General features: G+C 44.6%; 1 protein-coding gene across 1 annotated transcript in view; it reads left to right on the plus strand.

Annotated features, from left to right (window-relative positions):
- Positions 1 to 24,804, plus strand: part of zfpm2a (zinc finger protein, FOG family member 2a) — an 89,553-nt gene that overhangs the window by 61,034 nt on the left and 3,715 nt on the right. Inside the window, exons 6-7 of the mRNA XM_026184749.1 lie at positions 23,451 to 23,657; positions 24,261 to 24,488. Of these exons, the coding sequence (XP_026040534.1) occupies positions 23,451 to 23,657; positions 24,261 to 24,488 (435 nt within the window). The remainder of the gene's footprint in view (positions 1 to 23,450; positions 23,658 to 24,260; positions 24,489 to 24,804) is intronic.

The following is a 24,804-nucleotide window of genomic DNA, read 5'->3' on the forward strand; positions in this document are numbered from 1 at the left end:
GGAAGCCTAAGAAATGATACATCCATGGATAAAACCAATTGGCAACCCTCAAAGGGACGGGGGGTGATAAGGCAAATCCAGCACTTGTAGAGAAATAAAAGAATCCAACTGTTCATTAAAACGGGAAACAAAACAGGCGATTGAGAAGGAAGGCAGACTGCTCAGTGGAGGAGTGAGTGAAACAGACAAACAGTGCCAGAGATATCAGAGGAAAGGATTGGAAAATAATCAAGGATTTGTGAAGAGAATTAATAAGAAAGATAGGCACAAATAAGCATTTTTCTGACTCTCTGCAAAATTAGGAGGGATGGACTACAATTATCAAACAGGGGAAATGGCATAAGCTACATAGACACCTAATTATAAAGGATAACCTAGATATGAAGGTTGCTGTCTTTTTATTTTACACACTTTGACTGTGAGGCAGTAGGGTCCTTTGTGTTCAGTAAACCAGATATTCGCTGGATAGAAAATATTGAGACACTATTCAGTATAGAAGTATTCTCTTATTCTATGCCAACAGTCTCCATCCTGTAACTAGTATATAATCCACTGAGAAAAGGGGGGATTTTAACCTCGCATAAAAAGCTTTTTCTACCACTGGAACTGTATTTAAACACAGATGCTTTGGAGCTGAAAGATAAAGCCAACAAGCAATCAAATAAGAAGAATAAATATTGTTACTGTTGCTATTCTTATTTTTTATTTTTGCACACGATTCAGGAAGTGTTACAACACTGGCGTGTGCAGTCAGTGGGTCTAAAAGTCACTGAGGGACCTTTTATGAGAATTTTTTATTGTACAAATTAAATCAGCCAAAACTTTATAGTGGTCTGGCCTCTCGACTGAAAACCGCAGAATGAAACCATTACTGACACAGAATTTAATATTCAACATCTTTTGAAATATCTCTGGCTGCTTGAGACTCCTTTAGACACAGGTCTCTTTTCAAACAATGTGCCAGGTATTTCTTTGAAAAGCAGGCGGACATCTGTGTGATGTTGCCGCTGGACTGTTTATTTCTGACAGTAATTCACCTCCTTGAGGTTAGTCGACTCTATCACCTGACCCAGCTCTCTGTAATGAGGTTTGGAGTCAGGGACTTAAGGTGATACACACAAAGGGCTAATGAAAGCCTGAAGAGGAGAGGTTGAAGGAAAGGCGAGGCGGGAGGTGAGCAGGGGTGAAGGAAATTGGCAGTGAAATAATCAGCACTTGTATGATCGGCCACTGAAACATTCCATTGGTGTTTTGTGTGAAAGAGAGCCATTCATCAACATATCAATAAAAATATGAAGCAGATTATTATTGTGTTTGCTTACCATGGGCCCCCATCGTAAATAATGGGTCTGCCGCTGCTGCCTGTATTAATTATAATTAGAATGCTGATAATGTGTGTGCTCTTTTATTACGGGAGCTGAATCAATTTTACAGTCTTATTCAGTCCCACAAGGTCACACAAAGTTGCCAGGGCGAGAGATGGCTCCTTGTAAAAGCCATTCTGCAATCAGGGCCAGGAGAAGCAGGAGAGAGAGCGACCTAGACTGGGCAGATAAACGTCTTCGTGGCTTCACCTAGCAGCTAACTTTAACTTTTTTTACTCATGGGATGGAGCGTGTGGGAAAAACAAAACTCTTTCATCACATTCACCAGTGCCTAATAAAGCTGAGTTTTCTTTCAGAAGCTGCGTTATTTCGTTTTTGATTACTCAAAAGTAGAAAAACAGCTGAATAAGCCATGTAAAATTGCAAATGGCTAACCTGTTAGCACTGGTAGCACATAGTGGAAACACAGATATTAAATGGAATAAAAAACATGTATTCCTTTTTGGCTCTGTCCTTTCATTGCATGGCTCTTATATTAGCTAGTCACAAAGCATTTTGGCATGCATTTTAGTTTTGGGCTCTTGTACTGAACAAGGATTTTAATCAGGCTAAATGCTAAACTGTAGTCACTAGCTAGGTGCTAGCTTTAGGTAGCATGCCTCAATTTTTTATTATTCTGACCAACAGGGTTGATGACAGATGTTAAAAGAGTGAGCTAAAAGAAAATTAAAAATAAGTTTTAATCACTATGAGTGATCTTTTTTACACTCATCTTTGAACAACATTTAAATTTTGAATCGCACATCTGTAAGTTCATCCGGTCTTTCGTCCTTCATTTAAGAAATATTGCAAAAATCAAAGCTTTTGCTGTCATTTAATTATTTGGAACTTTTAGTTCACTCATTTTCTTCTCCCTTGATTATAGTAATTAATTTTATACTTGTGTCACTTAGTCCTCCTTAGGCTATCGTTTAGTCAGTGTAGTACTGAGCAGTGAGACTGACAAAAACTAGCCGACTCTCACATATCACACCTATTCTTGCTTCCCTTCACTTACTCCCAGTGAAATACAGAATCCTCCTTAATAATGCTATTATTAACATATAAAGCTCTACATGGGCAGCCCCCTGCTTATAAATCAGTATGACTGAGACCTTATCGCTGCAGCCGACTTCTCAGATAATCTGATCACGGTCTCCTAATTGTTCCTTTTTCTTTAAAACTAGAGGTGATCGTGCTTTTGAGGCTGTCGCTTTGGATCAGCCTTCCTCGGCCTATCAGGTCAACCCAATCTGTGATTTGTTTTAAATGACTGACTATCTTTTTTTACAGTCTGTCTTTTCTTTAATCTTTCCCCCATTATTTGGCCCATAGTTTACATCTATATTTGCGTGTATTGAAGTGAGTATGTTGGAATGATTATCTGACCATGTGGATAATTATGTGTCTGTGTGTTTGTATTCATACTGTGAAGCACCTTTCTATCACTGGTGTTTTGAAAAGTGTCATACTGTCATGAAAATTATGATTCTTATGCTGTGATATGTTTTATAGTTAATGTAAAATAGCGATAACTGGATTTCTGCATTTTGCTGTTATGCTACAATACCAATGTTACTGTTACTTATTTCTCCGCCTATTGTTACTTTCATTAACCCCAAGCAGTTCTGTTGCATCTTGTCAAAGTGTAAAACCACACGAGAGATTACAAAAAACTGCTTTTCACCAGGGTGGTTCTTGTTGGGTTTGGTTTGCATTTGTTGACAGTTCACAGGAGAGAATGTGCTTTTTTTGGGGGGGGGGGCAAATGTTGAATCTCAACTTAGTCTAAATTCATAAGGCACCCCGCTGGCCTGTTCCTCTGTTTCCGTCTTCCTCACGAGTTTGACTGTCAGATGGCCCAACAACAGTGGATCTCACCAGCCTATCAGCCAGCTCCTACCTTTATAGCTCACTGCGTGGCTTTAAAGGCTGGATTTAGCATGGCTTGGCAAGGTTCAAACCAACAAACCATGCCACAGATTTGGAAAAAAAAATCTACATATCTGTTCGCCCCATTTTCCCATTTGAAATACATTGCGTACAAGTTGCCTCACACTAAATTTGTCCCCTCCCCACTACGAGCCCAAGACTACAGTGGTTTGTTCCTAATGTGTCTTCTCTGTGAGTCACCTGTTAGAACAAATAAGCCCATAATCTTTACAACAAACATGATCATCCTAATTAATGTTATGCATACACGGGGATTTGACCAATTAGAGATGCATATTTCTCTCTATATAATGCTGTTTTTCGAAATAGCTACATTGATTTGTTTCTATTAAAAACATCCCATATTCATATATATATATATAGAGAGAGTGCAACATTTGCATTTTATGAATACTCTGCTATCGGTGAGCAAATATTTTTACATATTTCATTTGCTTGTGCCTCCTTTTGCACATTAATAATTGGGTGTGTATTTCCTTTCTGGGGTAAGTTGTTATTTTTTTTGCCTGTGAATGTTAAAATGACCCTGTGTTCCCCCGTGAATGCGTGCATCTGTCATGAAATTATACATTCCATCAGCCCTCATTGAACTGGGCATTGACTCTGTGCCGCAGACTCGGGCTCTGGCAGTGAATCTTGATTATGGATTCTGTGATATTGTAAATGACTTGAGATTCCTCTGAATGTTTCGGATTAATCGGTTTGTGCAGATGTGGCTCCCCTTTTCTTTTTCTCTTTTTTTTTGGTGGGCGCCATCTTGAACAGTTGCTCATTTCCATTCCGCCATCACATTCTGCATACAAAGCAGATTTGCAGATAGGTAATCCTTGTAAGGTTTTTAAAAGACAGGTTATTAGAGGATTGAGGGCTGAGTGTGTCTGTCTCCCTGTGTGTGTGTGTGTCTGCCAGGAGAAAAATTATGTACATTTTTTAAGTTGGTGACAATGAGCTGTGTCTCAAGGCAGGAGACATAGTAACTGTCTCCTTTCACTTCTCACCTAACAACATCCCACCCCCTTAAAAATGAGCACACACCAGGTACCCCCCGTGCACACAATCCCCACCTGCTCCCCCTTTTCCCTCTCCACAACCACCACCCAGAATTCTTTGAAATGCCTGGGGCTAAAAAGCTGGTTACTCTCCCCTGGCTTGCAGCTCACAGCTCCAGATTATTTCTGAATGCCAGAGCCGGTTTGCCCCCATCATCCTGCAAACCTGACACCCCCCCTCACCGAGCCCGACACTGTCTTCAGTGTGGCTCTACCTGTCACCTGTCAGACTCACCCCACCTTTAAGTGGCCAGTTATTTTCCATTGGTTTTAGATGTCTTTCATATCATGGCTCATTAAAGCGCAGCGCAGTAGGCAGCATATTTACATAGGCTACTGGGGAGGTTTTAATTTGCGTCGGTACAGAGCATGACCGGAACTGAAGAGTGCAGCTCTAAAATGACTTTTTCACACAACGCCTCCCGCACCCCCCGATCCGATGCCACCCTCCCCTCCGTCGTCCATTTCCCATATGAAAACATGTAGTTGAGCGTAATTGCTTGAGCAGGGCACAAAGACAGTGACAGAGCCGTCACCGAGGGGACCGGGGTTTCTCCCAAGCGACAGACCGGGAGGCCAATCAAAGCTGGCAATGAGCAGCCTGTGGTTGTGATCATTCTCCTGAATATATACCATTAGTCTCTTTGGAAAGTCCCAACTGTTTCAGCCACTGTGCAACTTCCTAGTGTTTACTCACTTTGTCTGGCTACTATTGTCATGAGTCAGTCCAGAATCTGACTGTCCTGCCATCTGCAGCTCCACATTCAGCCCAGTAACGACTGTGTTTATGTTTATTTAGTTAATTAGAGGATATTTCTCACTTTCAAATTGCTGCTTGGTTGGGTATTGAGCTTTACAGGCTTTATTCGTGCTTTTATTTTTTAAGTTGTGGGGGCAGTGTGATTCTACTTCTGCACATGGTGTCAAAATAAAGAAAATACATATAAATAACGAAACAGGCTGTGTTTTTTTCATGACAGATAGAAGGGAGGCCTCTGTGCTAAATTATTTACATGACAAGATAGTCAGGCTGCCAACTTTTACAATTCTATCTCAGAATGTGTATAGCAGAGGAATAACGTAATTTCCCTGAGACAAGATTTCCGGCAGAGATTCCCCCTTTTCCCAGTTCACAGCAGAGACTCCCATATCAGTTGGAGAGACTATTATCAGCCTGCAGTTCAAGATTCTTTTCAAAAAGACAAGGAGGGATAGAGGCTGAGGCTAATATTGTCATAAGATGCTCTGTGTCACTCCCAAAATACATGGAGCACTGGGAGATTCGGTAGTTGCAGAGTCCGCTCCTCAAACATTTGCTCTCCTCCCACATCTCTCTAAGGAGTCGGCAGTACGCGAGCTCCTGCAGATGCACTCCAAATAGCAGGCTGTTCATCATGCATTGTCATAGAGCAGGCTCATTCCCCAGCTACCCCTCCCTCAACAATCCCCCTGCCCATGTAACCCCCCCCTCCTCCACCCCCAATCTCGTCCGCCGATGCTCCTGCTGGCCCTACATCCCATTGCAGCGCTCTGATATCAATCAACAGCAATGAGGCTGGCTCCAGCTTCCTCACCGTCCCAAACAGCACCGCCTCGCCCCCTGCCCAGGCGCCACACCCAAGCAAAAGATGGCCGGGATGCCATCCGGGACGGACGGATGGGTGGAAGAATGGACCGACAGACAGGCGAGCAGACACACACGCGGCCATGTGATTTCAGTGTAATTTTGGAAAGCATATTGTCTAATTTTGCCATCTGTCCGGGAGGGAGCGATGGCAGCGTGGAGCTCATTTGCCGTCTGCTTGCTTTATTGCGGCTATACAGAACAAGTTTTTGGAGCAGGATGCAGGCCTGGGTGTGCAGCCCACTGGAGCTGAGAGGCGTGTCGATGCAGGCACCAGGTTCCCACCACTCCATCATGGGCTACTGTGTGTCTGACATCCAGAGAGACATGCGGAACACCTCAGAATGAAAGCTCCGATTCAGTCGCTGCTGGGATGCATTAGAAATGTGACAGTAAGGAAATTTTCAAAAGCAATCTGAGAGCAAACTCTTGGGCGTTTGCTGTCCTCAAGTTTCTAAGGACAAGTTGGAAAAATGTTTCACACTCTATGACAGTTTTAGAGCTGTCGCTCATACCACCAGGCCGTTATGAATTTGGTCCAGTTTGCGAATGGCGAACGGTCATATAGACACACACGAGCGCGCGCACACATACATTGCTGTCACACATTGTGGATCACGTCTGGTTCAGCTGCTCCTTGGCTCTGACATTAATACAGAGCAGATTGGTGGAGATCTGCAGCCCTTGTTGTTTGATCTTTCCTCCTCTTGCCACATTTCCTGGCACTGCCCCCCTGCCACACCGCGTGGCGCAGGCAGGACTGGCATGGCCTCAACGTGCCTGCCAGGTTTGTTCTCTGTCTTCTTCCCCTTCCAACTTATTCCCTTATGCCCGCTCCATGGATTCAGTTCTGCAAATTACAAGAGCTCCCCTACCCCCAGCGACAGCCTGGATTCAAGAGACCTTCAATCTACCAGTTTGTCTTCTTCAGAAAGGAGCGATGCTACCTCGGCCTGCGATGTGTCGCTCAGTTTGCTTTTTTCCATGATAATTGTCCTCTGCAGTAAATTAGGTTATCTTCCTCATTCTCCTTTCCAAGTTTGGCTGAAAGAGTCTCCTCTGAAAATTTCATTTTGGCACAAATTACGTATGCTACCGAATATTAGAAGTATTAAGCTGTAAGGCCATGACTAAACATAAGATACAGGCCAAGCTACACCTCAGAACAAAAGACACTCTTTAGCCAGCGGTAGCCTCAACTTGAACAAACACTGTATTCTCTTATCAAGACCCCATCCCCTTTCATTCCCTGTTTATTTAAGACTGTCATTTGGCCTTTAATGCCTTGAGTCTCAATAGAGAAATTGTTTAAAATGTCACAATCGAATGTATAAATTAAAAGCAAATACACCTTGGAGGTAAAGGCAGCATCAGCATTATACCGCCTGTATAATCTGAACTATTTGTTCAAAGGAATTACGTCTGTGAGCCCCACACTCTGTGTCCCTTTCCCTGGCGTTCCTCCTGAGGTAATAATCAGGATGGGCAAAAAAGAAAAACACAAAAGCACACAAGCTAATTTGGTAATAACGTTGCCACGCAATGTCGGCACCCAATTTGCACGGTCTATCTGCCATTTTACAACAATCTGCCTTCCCTTTTATGAATCGGCATCAGATCTCAGCCCTATCTGCACCCCCCCTTTCTACGTTAACCACTTCATTTGTGACTAATGGCACACGCGCGATCGTTATCGTTCTAATTTATTCCAAGTTTAAGATGAAGGGCCGGATAAGGTGCAAGAGACAATAAGTTGAAAAAGCCAGTGTGATGCCTCAGTTAATGAGGCACATCGTCTTTTTTTTATGTGTGTGCGCGCACCGCTGGGGTCAAAAGCACAACGCAGGCTGATTGAGAGTGAAGGGAAGAAAACTGAGATGGCAATTCAGAAAAGAGAGAGTAGGGAGGGAGGGCGAACCGTCCTCTTCGCTGAAAATCATCTTTTGAAGGAGATATAAGATCATCAGAGCCTTGTAATGGAAGCTGAGTGGGTACCTGGAGATGAAGATTGGCTAAAGTTTATGAGATACTGATTTTAAATGGATATACTCTAACTGCACCTTTAAATGGGCACATCCAGAGTGAGCTGTTAGCATAAAATAGATCTCTAAGGTTTGTCAAATGGAGAGTTTTCATACTTTTTATTCGTAAGGGGAAAAAATATTACCTTTGTTGCACAAAGGTGAACCTCATAATAACGCCTCTAAATTAATCACTTGATTAATTATATCAGTGTGTCTCAAAGAAAATTCACATAATATACAGTAAAATCTACAGTAGCTTGCTCTTAATTATTTACAGTAATCAGCTATAATCACATATGCATAAATAAAAAGGCAACATAAATAAAATAGGTTAAAATGTATCAGATCACTGATGTTTTCCATCATTTTAAGAGCTTGCAATGTAATACTGCTATAACTGCAACATCTAAAGCCGGCATGTCAAACTCATTTTACCCATTAATCTTAAGAGGGGCCGGACCAGTCTGTCAGTGCGAAGAAGTTTAACTCCACATTTAATCACTGAAATGTCTTAATATAAGAAAAAGAAGTGCAATTTCAACAGAATATATCAGTTTTTTTGTGTGATAAAGAAAGTAAATCAAAGAAATGTGTCAGCGTCACTCTTTGAATTTAACTTGTAAGAAACAAATGCCTAAAATTACAGAGAAAGTTCTGGTAGCTCATTGTGCAGACTGTAAATACAAATCTGTGAATTAACAAAAAAAATTTGTTAATTCACAGATTTATTTAGGTTTTTTTTTTACTGTGGAACTGCTGTAAAAAACAGTAGTATACATTTAATTGTTTATTTAAAGTTAAAAAAAAGTCGGCCAGAGGGAGTCTTTGCCAGGCCGACTTTGGTCTCTGGTCCTTATGTTTCTCACCCCAGATCTAAAGCATGTTGCGATGATTTCATGGTTATTTTATGCACCATTGTGTTTGATTAATATTAAAAAGGTTTGTCCCAGCTCCTTCCTCGTGACCGGCAGGTAATACGTACGATGCATACAGTGACTTCTTCATTCATGTGTATACAGGGTTCGGTTCTAAATGAAAGCCTTTATACAACCACCATTAGAGAGCTTTTCTAAAAATCACGTTTCCATGCATGTGTTTGGCGTCTCCTGCTATCATTGTTTGAATTGATTTCCTGTGTGTTAAGGGCGTCATATTTGAAGCGATTCATTTTAAATGATAACTGCCCAAAGACATGCAACTAATGATGAATGCTGCTCATTGGTTTGGCAACTTTTCCATCTCTATGTACAGGAGAGAGAAAAGCTCTGTTCTGGAACGTAGTGGCTCCCTGACGTGAAAAACACAGAATCAGTCTGTCTCTCAGGCCTCCTGGGCAACATATGGAGCCCTCCAAGTTAGTGTTCAACTTCCCAACGGCTGTTGTGGAAAGTGTGGCTCTAGCTGCGGCCCTCAGAGAGCTAATTAGAAACCCTTGTGCATAAACCTTGCTTGGAAGTTGCTGTGGGCTGCACCAGCCCCAACCAAGGCAGGATCTGTGCTGCCTGTGAGATAATAAACACAATTTGCATATAATGTCAACGTTTGGCATCCTTCAGCGATGGCCGAGGCCGCTCTCATGGCAAGCTTATAAAACATATCGATAAAAATAAATAAATAAAGTTCAGGCAAAACATCTGATTATTTCCAGCGTTTTGTATGTCAGAGAGATGTTTGGATTCATTCGAGCATTTTTCTATTAGAATTCTAGGTGCTTAAACCCTCACTAATTATCTCTCCCACCCTCCAGTGGTTTAAACTTGTGATTTGTAACAGATAAAAAGCCCCACATAAGGGATCCCCACAAATACATATTTAGCTGCAGAGTAATTAAGCTGTATTAGACTTTCATACCTGCCAGAGTGTAATACTGCACTGTTACACAGTGACGCTTTCAATTAATGAAAACGTCTAAACCAGCACACATGTGGGATCACTATGCCGGGTCTAGCTCCACTGTATTTGTCATGCGCTGTAAGCCAACACAATTACACAGACCTAACATAGTAATTGCTATGTAGCAGCTCTTACAATGGTAGAAATGGAATTACCTCAACAGAAAGTGCTAGCAGGTCTAATGGGAAATGGAGGACGAGAGGGGGGGGGCAACCTTTTACTGAACTGTAAATCATGCCTCACTTTTAAGAGGCGGGAAAATAAATAATGTCTGAAAGTGCAATGATTTCAGTGATTTAGGGGAGCTTTTGAGAAGCGTATTACTAGAGCTGACAGCTTGTGGGAGATAGACAGGTTGTGTTAAGAGGAAAGGATAAGAGGCTATGACATTATGTCTGCAGGGTTAAGGTGTCAGAGTCAAAGCGTGAACCACTATTACTGGATCAATACTTCTCAGTTTTGCACTTATCTCTGGCCCAGTGGTTAGCTGCAGCAGCTTTTCTGGATATACACAGGGACTAAAATGCCACTACTGAGCGACCTGCTTCATTTTTGTAACGCTGCAGAGGAGCATTGTAACAAAACAAAAAAAAAGTTAAACATCTGAGCTTTTTTTCACAGGGAGTGTTCAATTCTCCACTGAAGAAAAATAAAACGGGTCTGAGGGCCGTTATTCCTCTTGACACTCACCAGAACTGTAGCGCATTTTATTAAAATGCTCTTTTAATTCTGGACGGATGTCAGAAAATACAGGTTCGGCTTTTTATATTGCCATGCAGCGGGGTTTTCTCAAGTCCCGCTGCTGAAATGTGTCCTCAAGGAGAGCGATGTCCACCCTTTTTACGCTTTTAGGTATAGAAACAAAACCAAAAAATGCACTAATGTCATGTCCGCTCTTGCACAGGAAAAAGAACCGCTGTCGCAGTCAAGAAACAAGAAAAAGCGTGCACTTTCAAGTCTTTCATTAAACTTCTGAAGCCTCCGAGTTAATCCGTGCTGTACATAGAACAAAAACTGAGCATTCAACAATTTAAAAAGCTAAGAAAGAGAGTGGGGGGAGAGAGACACAGGAAAAGAGAGAGAGAGAGAGAGAGGGAGGGGGAGGAGGTGGGGGGGGGGGGGGGGACTGGCCTGATCGCTACATATTCATATTCCTATGCAGGCGTTATCACTTAAAAGGCTTTCTAATTACAACAACAAGACAAAAACTCCTTGGATTCCTTCCAGACCCGCTAAATGATAAAATAAGCTTGCACTCTCTCTCCTTCTTAATCTCTGCAAAGCACCTTGGAGCCTCATCTCCCAAATACAGGCGAATGAATGTGAAAATGCCATTTAGAGATGCAGGTGTGACATTTGATAAGAAACTTCTGGATTAAATATGTTCTGCTAATGAGGAACCCAGCTACCCCATCAGGGCAAACTATTGGTGGGATTGTGTGCACGCTGATAACATTCCGCGTGCAAAACATCCAAATTCATTATTAATAAACAGCCGCAGTCTCTCTATCACACGGAAAGTCTGCATCCTTCAGTGGAGAGACGGGGATGTTGCGTCTCATTAGGAGAGGCTGAGGAAAAGAAGGGGGAGGTACGGGAGGTGTATGTGGCGGGGTAGGGGTATCGACTGTTTTCATATTTAGCTGTTTGGGGCCTTTTTGGGGGGGGGGGGGGGGGGGGTGGTAAGAGACAATTTCAAAGGGTATGTTAATGGTGCATTGAATGTTGGAACAAAAGAGTTGAAAGTTTCAGGGGATCTGGCAGTGAACGTAATACTCTGGCTATAGCTAATACGGAAAAGAGGGGGATAGCAGGCTAAGCCATTGGTGCAGTAGACTGGGAAGTCCCTGGCCCCAACTTGACATTTATAACGATTTGGAGAAGATTAAAGGCGTATTACTGCTGTAGTCCATAATGTGGCTCTGTAATGAGGTGTGAGTGCATTACCGTCCTGCTTCAAACCTTTGAAGGGAAGACACAGGGAGAGCGGTTTCAAAGAACACGGATACTTGACTGTATTGTGGCCACCGCCAGTGAAAGACTCTGAGGCTGGGGAGCCGGAGTGAGGAGGGACTCCAGAGGCCTGCCAGTGGAAGCTGAGGCTGCCACCGTTGAAGCCTTGTCAGTCTAAACCAGCTTAGTTCAGCCAGCCAGCAAAGTGTCTCAGACTGACAGGCAGCACTTTGTTATTCGGACCAGTAACTGGAGGTCCATGTCTGCTGCCTGGAAATATTTTATATTCAAATAGAAATTAGAAATGGAATGTGTTATTTCAGGCACAGAATATGGCAGCTTTTTTTTAAGGTGCACACAAACTCATAGAGGGAGAAGAATAAAAACAGCTTTAGTAATTCTGCCAACACTCTGTTTTGACAATTATTATTTTTGGCCCAGTGGCTTTTTTTTCTTTTCTTTTTACAGTACATAGCAAAAACGGGATGTCAGTGCCAACTCTAAAACCAGCCGCACACAAAAAAAAATGAATATTCGAAAAGGTAGTTTTTAAAAAAAAAACGCTCGCGTTATCTGCAAAAAATAAAAACACAGGTAATTCGGCGTCAGCGTGTGCAAATGAAGGTTGCAGGTGTCGTCCGTCCATTTAAACGCTCTTTATGATGTTAATTAGTTGTTAGCGTAATTTTCCAGCCTCCGCCATCAACCGTGAGAAGTTCAGAGACCTGCTGTTTAAACTGAGAGTCAATGCCATGGCACCGTTTCAAGAGCTCCCGAACAGGACGCCCAGTGATAACGAACAGGTGATGGGGCCTGATGCCTATGGCAGCAGGATATTGCAAAGACAATTGAATTTGTCGGGAGAAATGAATCTTCTGGACAGCGTATCACATGTTAAAACAACACACATTGCATGCAATTTGCTTATGCAGGAGGGTGATAAAGTGTGCTTATTTAAAAGATAAACAAAGGTGGGGAGGTGCGGGTGGGGGGGGGGGGGTCTTGTGCAGTAAATTGTGCATGTGTGTTTACTCCCTATGAGTAACGCCAGAGGTTTATAGTCCCAGACACGGGCAGCCGTGCTTTATGGCACCTCTGTTTGTGTGATAGGAGTATTTATGATATTGGAATTTATGTTGCGCTGTGTTCACACTGTCTTGAGTACTGCTGGTGGTCTGTATTTAAATGCACTTAAGGAGATTTGGTGTTTGTCTTCGCGTTTGACTGAAAGCCTTCGGATGATATCACTCTTAAGCGAGAGGTCAGATTCATTATCCTCGCCGTGCTTCGCGCAGACACCCCGGCCCTTCCAAGGTTAAATTCAAAACATTCCGAGCTTTTCGCGAGAAGTGTGAAAGCCGTCCGAATGGAGAGAGGAGTTTCATCTCCTCGGCCCCTTGCTAAGGCTAATCTTAACCCCACCCCACCCAACCCCCCGCAATAACATTTCCACTCCGCTTCCTCCAACTCCAGACATATTTGCTCTCCCTTGCTGCTCGTGTCCCCGTTAAGATTTAAACAGCAAACATAAAATGCGTAAGATAACCTGCGAGAGGCGGGGAGGGAGGGGTTTTGGAGAGACTTGACTCCGAACATTATTTTAAAGACCAGATCTGAGAGCTCCGGCGCAGCAGTCGGGAGCGATTATCTGCTGTGATCCCTCTCCGATGCACCAGTCATTCATCTGCCGATCCTCCAACCACCACCACCCCCCGCGCGCACACACACGTACAAACGCAGCCCTACGCAAAGGCAGACCCCTAATCATGTCGACACCGTGTGTCAGTGCCATGGATGAGCAAGGCCTAGAGATGAGAACGGCTCTGTAAACACGGGCAGGCAGCAGGGAGCTTCCCTGAACCACCCGCCCACCCCCCACGCTGCTTGGAATAAGCAAAAGAGAAGATTTAGGGATTTTGCGGGGCCCAACTTTGTAGCATCGGCTCAGGGTGTTTTTCCGGGGTGCTGCCGCTGGGATATTGTTCTTAGCTTATAAAGTGCCGCCCGCCCATTATAAGCCCTGTGTTTTTTGTCAGTAGTATTACAATCTTCTCTCTCTATTGCCTTGGATTTGACTCTTTGGTATCTACTGCGTCCCACATATTGTCTACATATTCTGTCGTTGACCTTTGCTGTTGACCTCTCACATTCAGATAAACCAGCAGGATCTTTACGAGGAAGTCTCGTCATACTGCTGACACAGTTTCTTTCTTAAAGTGACCTCTGTATTCACAGACCCGCCCACCCCCGTCAATTATGAACTATCATGATAGAGTAGTAAATCTACTGCGCATCAACTGTGTGTATTCCATAAACAGACTAATACAATTGGCTGTATCAAATGGGATGTATATTAACAACAGTCGACCGTGCTCTCTCTCCCCCTGTCAGGATTCTATTATGGAGCATACTCCCGCCCCTTGTTTTGATACAGCGGTAATTTAAAGACCGATCTTAATTGACTTATTTTTTCCGCATGTCTGTCGGAGCTTGTGCATGCACTGCAATAAGAGTCTTGTTTCTTTATTGGGCCACACACAATGTACTGAGTTCAATTTTACCATTCATAATGAATGCAGCCTCGCCATTCAAATGCAGCCATAAGCACACAGCAGATAAGAATTAATTAAATGTAGATTAAAACCAAACAGGAAAACACACTGGCTGATAATTTTTTATCACGTCCCCTGGTCATATTTCCCCCCCCCCCCCCCCCCCCCTTCATACTTTCGACTTGTTCTTCCTTGGGCTACGTCTTTTTTCAGCTTGCCAAAAAAGTGGCGAAACCACCTCGCACATCTCACCGTGGCGCCGTGAGATTGTGTAAAAAATGCAAAACGAGGGGCGGTCACACGATTAATCAGAATCCTCGTGTCTGGGGGAGGAATGGAGGCTGGCGGAGGATTGAGTTGAGGTGGGGGTGGCTGGGAGGGGGTGAGTGCACAGGGGTGCAAGGAAGGAATTAGTTGCTTCATCCCGAATTTGCATCATATTCCAAAAGGACAATCCCAGCACTGTAGGCAAGGGGAAACATATCTCGCTCTCTGCAGGAACAATTAAATATTTCCTACAATGCTGAATAAATGTCACCTTCAGTATCAAATTGTCCATACTTGCTAAACATGTTGTTACAGTGAGTGCCTCGAAAGCATGCCCGAAAAGAGAGGAGCCACAATATTTTATTTATTTAATTTTTTTTAGATGTGGACCACAGCCTCAGCTAACTGTGCACCTCCAGGCACTAATAGTGTGTTGAACTCCACCGGGGATACCAGCGAGCAAGAGACAACTCCAGTCCTTGTCAGGGATTTCCCTCTGTTGGAGCCTTCCACCGGGGGTGCTCGGTTACATGCTAAACACACAGTGTTTGAACATTGCCACCCTGCTCGTCGTCCGTTTTAATTCCAATGAAAACTGACAGCCCTGGTGTTAATGACAAAGTAAACAGAGTTAGTTTCTGTTTTGCTTTTTTTCCTCCTCGGGAAATAAATGCATTAATTTCTCACCATCTGGCGTACTTATCACATAGCATATTTCAGCTTTTCCAACACTTTCAGACAGCTGTTGGGTTACCTGAGTGATTCCGCTCACAGTACGGCGGCTTCTTTTAATCGGAGGTGATGGTGTCATCGCCTGCGTGCACGTGTTCTGTTCTGTTCTATTTCTTTTGCTCTCTTAATGCTGCTGTTGCATTAGCAGAGAGGTTAGAAACGTGGCGCTGGTAAGCGTGGCAGTGGACTTTAGTGTCCGTGCCATCCCCTGCCACCTCCACAGCGGCCGACACCGCCGTGCCGCTGCCTGCCCGGCTGCGCCTGTGCCTGCCTGCCCACCGCGCCGGTGCTGCATCTCAGTTCCACTCTATTACCCTCACGCAGGCGATTGGCCTTTTCTGTGGGGAAAAGAGCAATTTCCTGTCGCAGTCTGTTTGATCAAGTGCTAAACCCTTGTGATCAATAGAGAGACAGATGTCGGCTCCAGATGGCCGCGTGGTGATACCTGGGGCAGAGAGGGGGCTTGCCAGGACGACAGAATGGCAATGAGCAAGGGCAGCGGCTGTGCTCCCGATGCACTAGCCACCGAGACACAATGTGACAAACGCAATTAGGCCTTTTAGCCGCAGATTATTTATTTCTCTCGCAAAAACCGTCAGAAAATTTAATTAGCACATACTTTAAGCAATATGTAGAATTACCGGGGTGCAGAGATGGAGGGCATGCTGGGATGCTGCACGAGTGACTGGTGTGCGTGTCAGAGCGCGTGCGTGCGTGCATCGCTTGTCCTGTGAATACCAAATGAGCGTGCTTGTAAATAAGGCTGGCTTTGCAAATAAAACAAGCACATTTTTAAGGCAGAAATCGGTTGGTGTTCGTAAAGGAAGAAAAAAACAAAACACATAACTCTATAAATTCCGTTCCTCGTGACCAGATCAATAAATGTTGAATTCCAAAAAGGATGACAGGTGCATCTTTCTGGCTCTCTGTCCTTCTGGAGAGGAAAAAAATAACTGCCAGCACCAGAAGGCCAAAATAGACCTTTCCAAATAGGAGAGACAGAGGAGGAGAGAGGCTCCCATTTTTTTAAACGGCAAGCATTTGCATTAGGGCTGGCATCCACCATACACCACAAATACACACACACAATCACGCGCGCACACACATACACCCACACAAATGCAGACTGGCCAGGCAGCCCATGTGGCGTAGGGCCGGAGCCATGTTGGAGGAACCACTGAGGCGCATGGCGATGGCGCGTTGCTCTCCCAGGAAAACCAAACGCGTCGCCGTTGGCCCCGCGCCGTTCACCTGCTCCCGCCGAGGCATGATGGGTAGGGGGACACGGGCCACGGGGCCGCAGCTGGAGGGAAGGGAGGGGTAGAGTCTGCCGCGGTGTCCTGTCACGAGGGGTCTTCTGGTCCCATTAGCAGGGCTTGGTCAGGACGGGCCCCCAACCAGCCTGCCGCCGCAGCGGGGGCCGCAGTAAACACATGTCGACTGGCCACAACCAGGACACAGGCAGCACTACCCGCAGAGAAGGAGAGCTAATAGAGTGCTCAATGGGACAAACCTGTCCAAATAAAGAATAAAGCAGAGCGGAGAGAGGAGCCAGTCAGAGCTTTTCCTTTAATAGTCTACTCCACTTTACTGCGGACGAGGAGAAAGCTGACTGTATGTGTGTGTGGCAGCTAATGAGGGAGAGAGCGAGCTTTGTACTGCAGGAATGTGGCTGTGTATTGTTTCAGACTGACAGCACAGAGATCCGGAAGCTTAAAACGTCCTCAGTAGAAATTTCGTGCTCGTGGGAGAAGGTTTAATTTGTTTGGAAAAACAGAAACGCATCCAAATGTTTTTGTGCATCTTTCTTTTTAAAATAAAAAACAACAAAAAAAGAGAGAGCGAACAGCAAAGCGGTTGACGTGCGGGTAATTCCTCCTATAATTTAATACATTTCATTAGAAAATAAATAAATCTGAAATTGAAATAGTCGGGCTCCGTCATAGCACCCTAATGGAGCAAAAATAGCTGCTAATTCACATTTCTATTTTCTTCTCCCTCAAAAATGATTACAACACCATTACCAGGCAAACATCCCCCTGCCAGCCAGTATCGTTCTCACTGTGCTTAACAAAAAAAGGGAAAAAACTACACAAATCTCCGGAGACCAGCCACGGAAATGTCTTTTAATTTCAAAGTGAAACATTTAATTCTTGCTCTGTGAAACATTTGCTGAATCACATCGTTGCATCATTTTTTTATATATTTTTTTTCAAAGACTTGATAAACGTGTGTGTTGAAAGACGTTGCTCCTTCTTCTTCAGCTTTTATGTCTTTGTTGCCTGTGAATGTATACAGTAGAGAGCGGCGTGTGTGAGGCTCCCCTGGGAGGACTTTTTAATTTGTGGATTCTGACCCTCGTGCCATTCGCTCAAGGCCATCCATGAGCTCTCGGTACCGGCTATATCTGGAAAAAAAAAAACCACTTGATACTAAAATTAGTCCAGACACTGTAGTAGTGCAGAACGAGAGGAAAAATCTTGAGGAAGAGAGAGAGACAGACAGAGAGGTGTGTGTTTGGTGGGGGTGGGGGGGTCAGGCTCAAGTCAGGGCTCTGTAAACACATATTTACTGAACAACATTTATTATTACCCTGGAAAAAAGGACACTGTCTTCCTGCCAGACTTCTGAATTTTAATATATATTTTAATATAAAACATGTTGAAAAGTGACTAAACCACTCATGCAATTGCAGAAATGTGGCAACAACACACGCACGCACACATTTAAATAAAGAAAAGAGTGAGAAACATGAAACATAGCCCTGCGCACACCTAATATTCAGCCACAGATCGAATAGAAATGAGGTCGGGCGGATTCCTTTTGAGCCAAACGCCTTTTTTTTCTTCGTGAGAGTAAAATCTTTAGCACCTACCTGCAAGGATGTATAGGCAGACTGGCATCTGTGCTTGCCCTGCCATGTCTGAGGCATCTCTGCATCATCGTGGCAAAAAAATAAATAAATAAATCATCCAAGGACTGCAAGCTTGAGCAGGAGAAGAGTGCCTCCTAGTGGCAGAGAGCAAGCATGAATAGGATTGGAGGAAGCAGAGAGTGAAAGGGAGGGAGAGTCAATCTGTGTCAGAGCCTCGTGAAATAATAGTAGAGTCAGCTAATTCTAGTTTAGTGTACCATCAATAATAGTAAGCTTGTTTGACCCCGCGAATGATGTTCCAGCTCGGGTCCAAGCTCAGCGCTTTCCTTTCTTGCCGCCGGCTCGCTCTGGCTCGGGGGACTGTGACGGCTGGTTTGACAGCCGTGAGTCATCCTAATGTGCTCGACTCTGGTGATCCAGAAACAGTCCAAATATTTACCAGTATTCACGAGGAGGATGTGTTTAGCGTTTGTCACGGCACCATCGGGTCCGCTCGTCAGGTGCAGATACAGATATTATTCATCCACGTATTAGTATTTCCACCGGATCCGTTGGGTTGGCGGGTAGGGAGGAAGTTGTTTATTGTGTCAGGTTGTAATTCACTCCTTCTCTGATTGGAGCTTTGTGAAAGCTAAAAAGAAGAAGAAGAAGCGGTGACTAACGGTGCACAGCTACTTGATATTCGTAGGTGCAAGCAGCTTGTTCCCATTTGACCAGGAGGAGTCGGAGCTGATTTAAAGACAAGAAGAGTAGAGGTCTTTAATTACAACCCTCTCTGTGGCTTCAGGCACCACTGGCCTCACTTCACAATTAAGACCAGCAGTTAGCGCAGAGCCAACAGACGGAGACGAGCACTTTAAGAAGCCGAGGGAAAAAAAGAAAAAAGAAGTCTCCACAACATCATTCTTGACAAAGGAACATCTTTTTTTCTTGTCTTTTTTTGCTATCTAGAATTAGATATTTTAACCTTTTGCTCTTTTCTACAACATAATGGGATCAGCAAGCACTTCGGCACAAGTATACCTCACAGATCTCCCTTTCAAGCTCGGCCATTTCTTCACCTGCAGAGTGTTTCTTTGTAACACATGACCCCACGATGCATTCAGATAATGCCGACGGGCCGGCGTTAGTGTTCCCAGAAGCACCGTTCAACCCCTCCCATAACACACAGGCTGGTATGCAGCGGGACTGTACTCCAGTGCCGTAATGGCCTCTGCAACGGTAATGTGTTTGGACAGATGGGAGAGGCAAGTGCTGATGTGCTTAACTACGCATTTTACAGCTAAACTATTAAAGAGTTGTGCTGTTTACACACCAACATTTGAATACCTGTCTTCAGGCCAGTTTAATTATCCGGGCCCTTCTGTTATTTCTGCTGCTTTGTTGTCTCTCAGCTTTTCGCACGAGGCATGAGAGATTTGTTTGCAACTTCATTAAGATATGGCGCTGGTGGTGGTGTTAGCGGTTTGCAGGGTGCACAAAAAAAAGAAAAATAAAGGGGGGGAAGAAAAATATTTGAAAAAATTCCTGCTCAAGTATCTCATATTCTCTTCTACCAACACCACCCCCCAACACACACACCCACCCATCCACACAGATACTGTACACATCCGTTTTTCTTATAAAGTCATTTAAAGTGAGAAAATTAAAAAATGCCCCTGTGATGCGTGCACTTTGAAATCTCTCAGGGCTTTAGGCAAAGGGGAGGGGACAGACGCCCCCAGTGCCTGCGATTCATCCTGAGACGTTTGATTAGTTTATGAGTGCTTATAGAGGGGTGGGGGGGAGAGAAGGGTTTGCATTATAATTTTTGTTTCATGAATTCCTTCATATGTTCATCTTCAGCTGCGCGTTCAAATAAACCATTAATCAAACAGAGGAGAAGAGAAGGGAGAGGGCATTTAGCCAGCAGAGCCACAGTCTCGGGGCCTCGGTGAGCTGGTGGATATGGTATTGAGAGACTGTAGGAAGCAGTGGTTTTTAATTATCTGGACTACGTACAGGATGCCGTTTTTGATTGTTTTAATGAGGCAGCTGGCCTATTGTCTCCCCTTAATTCCTCCATTGTTTTTAGAATATGTCATAGTTCTTTATTCTTTTATCAGGTGCTCTGCAGGAGGATTTAGACAATAGCCTTCATTCCAACTGCATTGGCCACTGCACAAAGGCAGCTCACACTGCAGACAGCAGGCAAACAAGTGCAAATCACAAGCTGCACTTTTCCCAGCCTTTTCCCCCAGTTTCACAACTTAACGCTTTTGGTCTTTCACTCTTAACTCTTGACCCTCACTCCCACCCCCCTCGCACACATACCCCCACCCCTGCTTTCCTTTCCTTTCTTTCATTTCCCATTGCACCATGGGCATAGGTGGCCCGCCCCGTGTTTCTGTGATTTAAATCACCTGTCACGGAAAAGGGCCATCAGAGGCAAACAGGCATGACGGATTTTTCGAGAGCGCTCCTTCATGGGGTATTTGTTTTTTGTCTGTTGCCCACCTGACGCCTCCACGCAGTCGCTTTTCAGAGCCTTGTATCTCCATATGTGCATGAAACGGACATGTTTCTGCACACTCGTTCTATGAATGCACACATCTCTGCGCGCCCGCACCGTGGGCACGCATACGCATGCATGTTTGTTTATGTGAGGATGCTATGGCTGCACACTTAATCATATCAATTTCAGATTTGTGACACAAAGCTACGCAAAGGATGCATGTCAAGTCTGAATGTAGATGCGTAACGTGTAGAGCTGTAATAATCAAAAATCAGAGGGGAAGCAGCTGCTTGTTTCCAGTTCTCATTCTGATGACAATATGCTTTAAACTACACTTATAATCCTGCAGCCTGAGCTCATGTACCTTACTAGCCTGTCTTGGTTGAGTGAGTGAGTGGAACGAGCAGAGTGCTGCCTCTGTGTTTTGTGCAGCTCACTAAAACTGGGACATGCAGTCCTAAAAAACTCACTCCCAGCATTCTCACACACAACAGATGGATCTGTAGCATTCTTGGCTGAAGGGATGCAATCTGAGCGCATATTCCTCCATGAAAATGCAGTTTAAAAAAAAAAAAAAAGGCGAAAGATTTCCATCAGACTCCACATAATCTGCTTCATTTTCAGCTGAGAGAGCATACAGCATCTTTGATTTTGATTGATCTTCCCCACCCCACCCAAGAAAACACTGATTTGTATCTGAGCGCCGAGGCCTCGTTGGTAATTCCCTTTGTAAGCGCGTTTTTGAACTAAGGAATCCTCGCGGAGGAGAGAAACTTTTTTTTTGTGGCTATGGCTGCGATATATTCCACCGCCATTGTCAGTGGCAGTTTGTATCTACCTTGATGGTAACTTGGGCAGACAGTGGAGAGGAGTTTTGTTATTTTAATTAGGAGATAAAAATTCAAAGGGCCTCTCCAGGCAGTGTGTGGTATGACAGAATCAAAACGATGAAGTGGAGCGGCCTGAAGTGTGTGTCTCGTCACAGCAGATTGGACGACAGATAGGCACTGCTCTTTAAAGTGGCGCTGGGACGCACGCGCCCATGCACACACACACTCAAGGGGAAGGGGAAGTGTGCACACAAATGGGACTTTGAGAGATAGCATATTTTAATACCATTTCAGTCCTTTGACACATTTGTGCTGGTCTAATTTCCAGTGCTTCACCAGCAGATAGGAGAGGGCTAGAGAGGTTTTAATCAGGACAGTGATGCGAAATCTTAAATATTCAATTTCCTGTTGAAATAACGGGGCACCTCATTCTGCAGACTTAACAGCGATTTGGACGTAACGCGTGCCGTGGCGGCGTAAAGACTTGGCGGCTCCGTCTCTGTGGCCGTGCCTCTAATAAACAGACAGAAAAGTGGATTGCTCCTTCTTGCACCTTCGCCGTGTCTGCAGGGCGGTTTTAAACCTGGTGATTCACAGGTTTTGTGTAAACATGAGTAATCAGTGTTGCCCATGTGCCGGGGCTTTCTATAGCAGTGTCCCCCTGCCTTCACACCTCTCCTCAGGACTCTCTTTATTCCGCATCAGCCAGGGCTCAAATCACATGTCTCCCGTCGCCGCCTCCCCCCTTCTCAGCCTGACACTCCGTCGGTATGTTTGCACATCTTTGAAAGCTAACAGCACGCTTTAATTAATTGTCCAGCTTTCCTCAGAAACAATGTCCTAATTCTGCCATTTAGCGGCGGCGTATCATAGTTTGTTGTTATCTCCCCAGCCAGATTTCTGTAAATAGTCATATTAAAAACTTTAATCTCTTCAATGGAAAATGAAGTGCAGCTGAAAAGCCTGTCATGTGCTGAGATAAATATTATCTAAGCTAAAACCTTCACTCTCTCCCTCTGCCACCCTCCCTCCCTGCTTCCTCCTGCACACCGCCCCACCCCACCCTTTCTCCGACTTAATGAATATGTTCAGAAGATTTCAGAGGAATGTTTAATCCCAAAACACAACAATCTAATATTATGGAGGCCCTGTCTCAGTGTTCTAGCTGACTACAGCACTCTAGACTACAGTTTAGCCCAGCTGAGGTGCACTTTGCTTCTGGATATGAGTGCCAGGAGCCTTGAAAGAAATTTGAGTGGCAGTAAAAAAAAAGATGAAGGATATTCACCAAAATTATCGAGAAAATAAAAGTACGCGAGATTTGTGCCCTCACGCCAACGTAAACAGTCACCCTGCTCACGGTGCTGAAAAATGACATTTAAAAAAAGCGAGTGTCTTTCAGGAGAGTGCGAAGAATCTACACATCTCAGTGTTTTCATTGATACAGCAGAAAGAAAGAAAAACTGTCGCACTAAAAACTGCTGCCAGCTTGCTGACAGTTATCAAGAGTAATATTGGCGCTGACTTTAGAAAACACATGTTCCTGCTAAGAACTTTCCGTTCTGGTTTATTTTTTTGTCATTTTGATGACCTGACCCTTTGTATTTCTGACGATTTGTTATTTAAGAATACTATCAAGACTTCAGGATGATTCATTCAAGCTCCGCAGTTACGCAACACCCATTCAAGTGTTTGACTTGTGCGCAAGCAATTACCATTTCTCCTTCTGCGTAATGCTCTGACATTTAAGACCAGAATTAGTCGCGCGCGCACGAAACGGCGCTCTCTCCTCCCTCGCAGCAGGCGTTTAAACGTCTCCTCTATCTCCTGTTTTGTCCAGGTGGCCAACTGTGGTGCACTACCACCAAGAACATGATGGAGGGCGAGGAGCTGGTGGCGTTTGCGGTGGACTTTGACTCCCGTCTGCAGCCGGTGAACCACATGTCTCTGAGTGAGGGCATGTACCCAGCCAGGCTGCTGGACAGCATCCAGCTCCTGCCGCAGCAGGCCGCCATGGCTTCCATCCTGCCCACTGCCATCGTCAACAGTGAGTGTCTGCACATGCACCGGCACCGGAGCTGGAACGAGATGTGCTTTTGTTTAGACATGCACAATCGCACTTCTGTTCTGTCTCTCTCTCTCACACACACACACACACACACCAGTCCACAGCCTGCACTCAGTCACCTGCTTAACAAGGAGCGTCGTCTCCGCCCGGGCGTAGATTAACCCAGATGAGTCTCTGCGCTGGAGATAAGAGCCATCGACCTTCAAGTTTGGGGGGGTTCACATAAACACACTGAGGCTCGAACTAACGTGTTAATTGCAAAATACACGCCTCATGCAAATAGTGTGTTTGTTTACTTAGCGAGGGCTATCTGGGTTCAGCTCGACAGGGAGGCTTCTGTAAGCAGATGGTCCAGTGTTCTTGTTTGCCCTTGAGAAAGGGCACCAACCCACTGGTAGCAACACAGCGATATGCTGCAGCCGAGGATTTGGTGGAAAAGCTTTTAACGCAGGCTTTGAGAGGCAGGACTGTAGACGTATGAGAGGAGCTTGCGTAGGCCCTTTATCTGTAAATATAAAAGTGCTGTTTGTATCCTGATGTCACATCCCCTCTGTCCCTTTCTGTCTCCCCACCCCTCTCCAGAGGACATCTTCCCCTGCAAAGCATGTGGAATCTGGTTTAGGAGCGAGAGGAACCTGCAGGCTCATCTCATGTACTACTGCAGCGGGCGGCAGAGGGAGCCAGAGACGGTGGTGGAGGAGAATGACAGTGGCCCACACCAGACCCCCAGTATCTGTCCCTTTCCACAGTGCAATAAGAGCTTCTCCGGACCCAGGGCCCTAGAAATGCACTTGAGCACCTCGCACAGTGGTGAGTATTAAGGTCATGGGTCAGAGAGGCAACAGATATCTTTTTTTTTTTTTTTTTTAATGTATGGATCCCCCAAAAGCCAAAGTTCACTAAATATTAAATGAAAGCCTGCATTTATTCACATGGTCTTTAGGCTGGCTTGAAAAAAACCCCAACTGTCATATATTTTGAGGAATATACATATCGTACTGTCAGCTGGTATAGTTGACAGTTTATCCTTGAGCCATAAAAAATAGAGTGGATGGGAATAAGCTTGGCATAATGCATGAGTGTTTGATGGTTTCTACAGTTAACTCTAAAGGAGAAGTGGGAGGCG

The sequence above is a fragment of the Astatotilapia calliptera genome, chromosome 11 (genome assembly GCF_900246225.1).
Source record: "Astatotilapia calliptera chromosome 11, fAstCal1.2, whole genome shotgun sequence".
NCBI classification, from domain to species: domain Eukaryota; kingdom Metazoa; phylum Chordata; class Actinopteri; order Cichliformes; family Cichlidae; genus Astatotilapia; species Astatotilapia calliptera.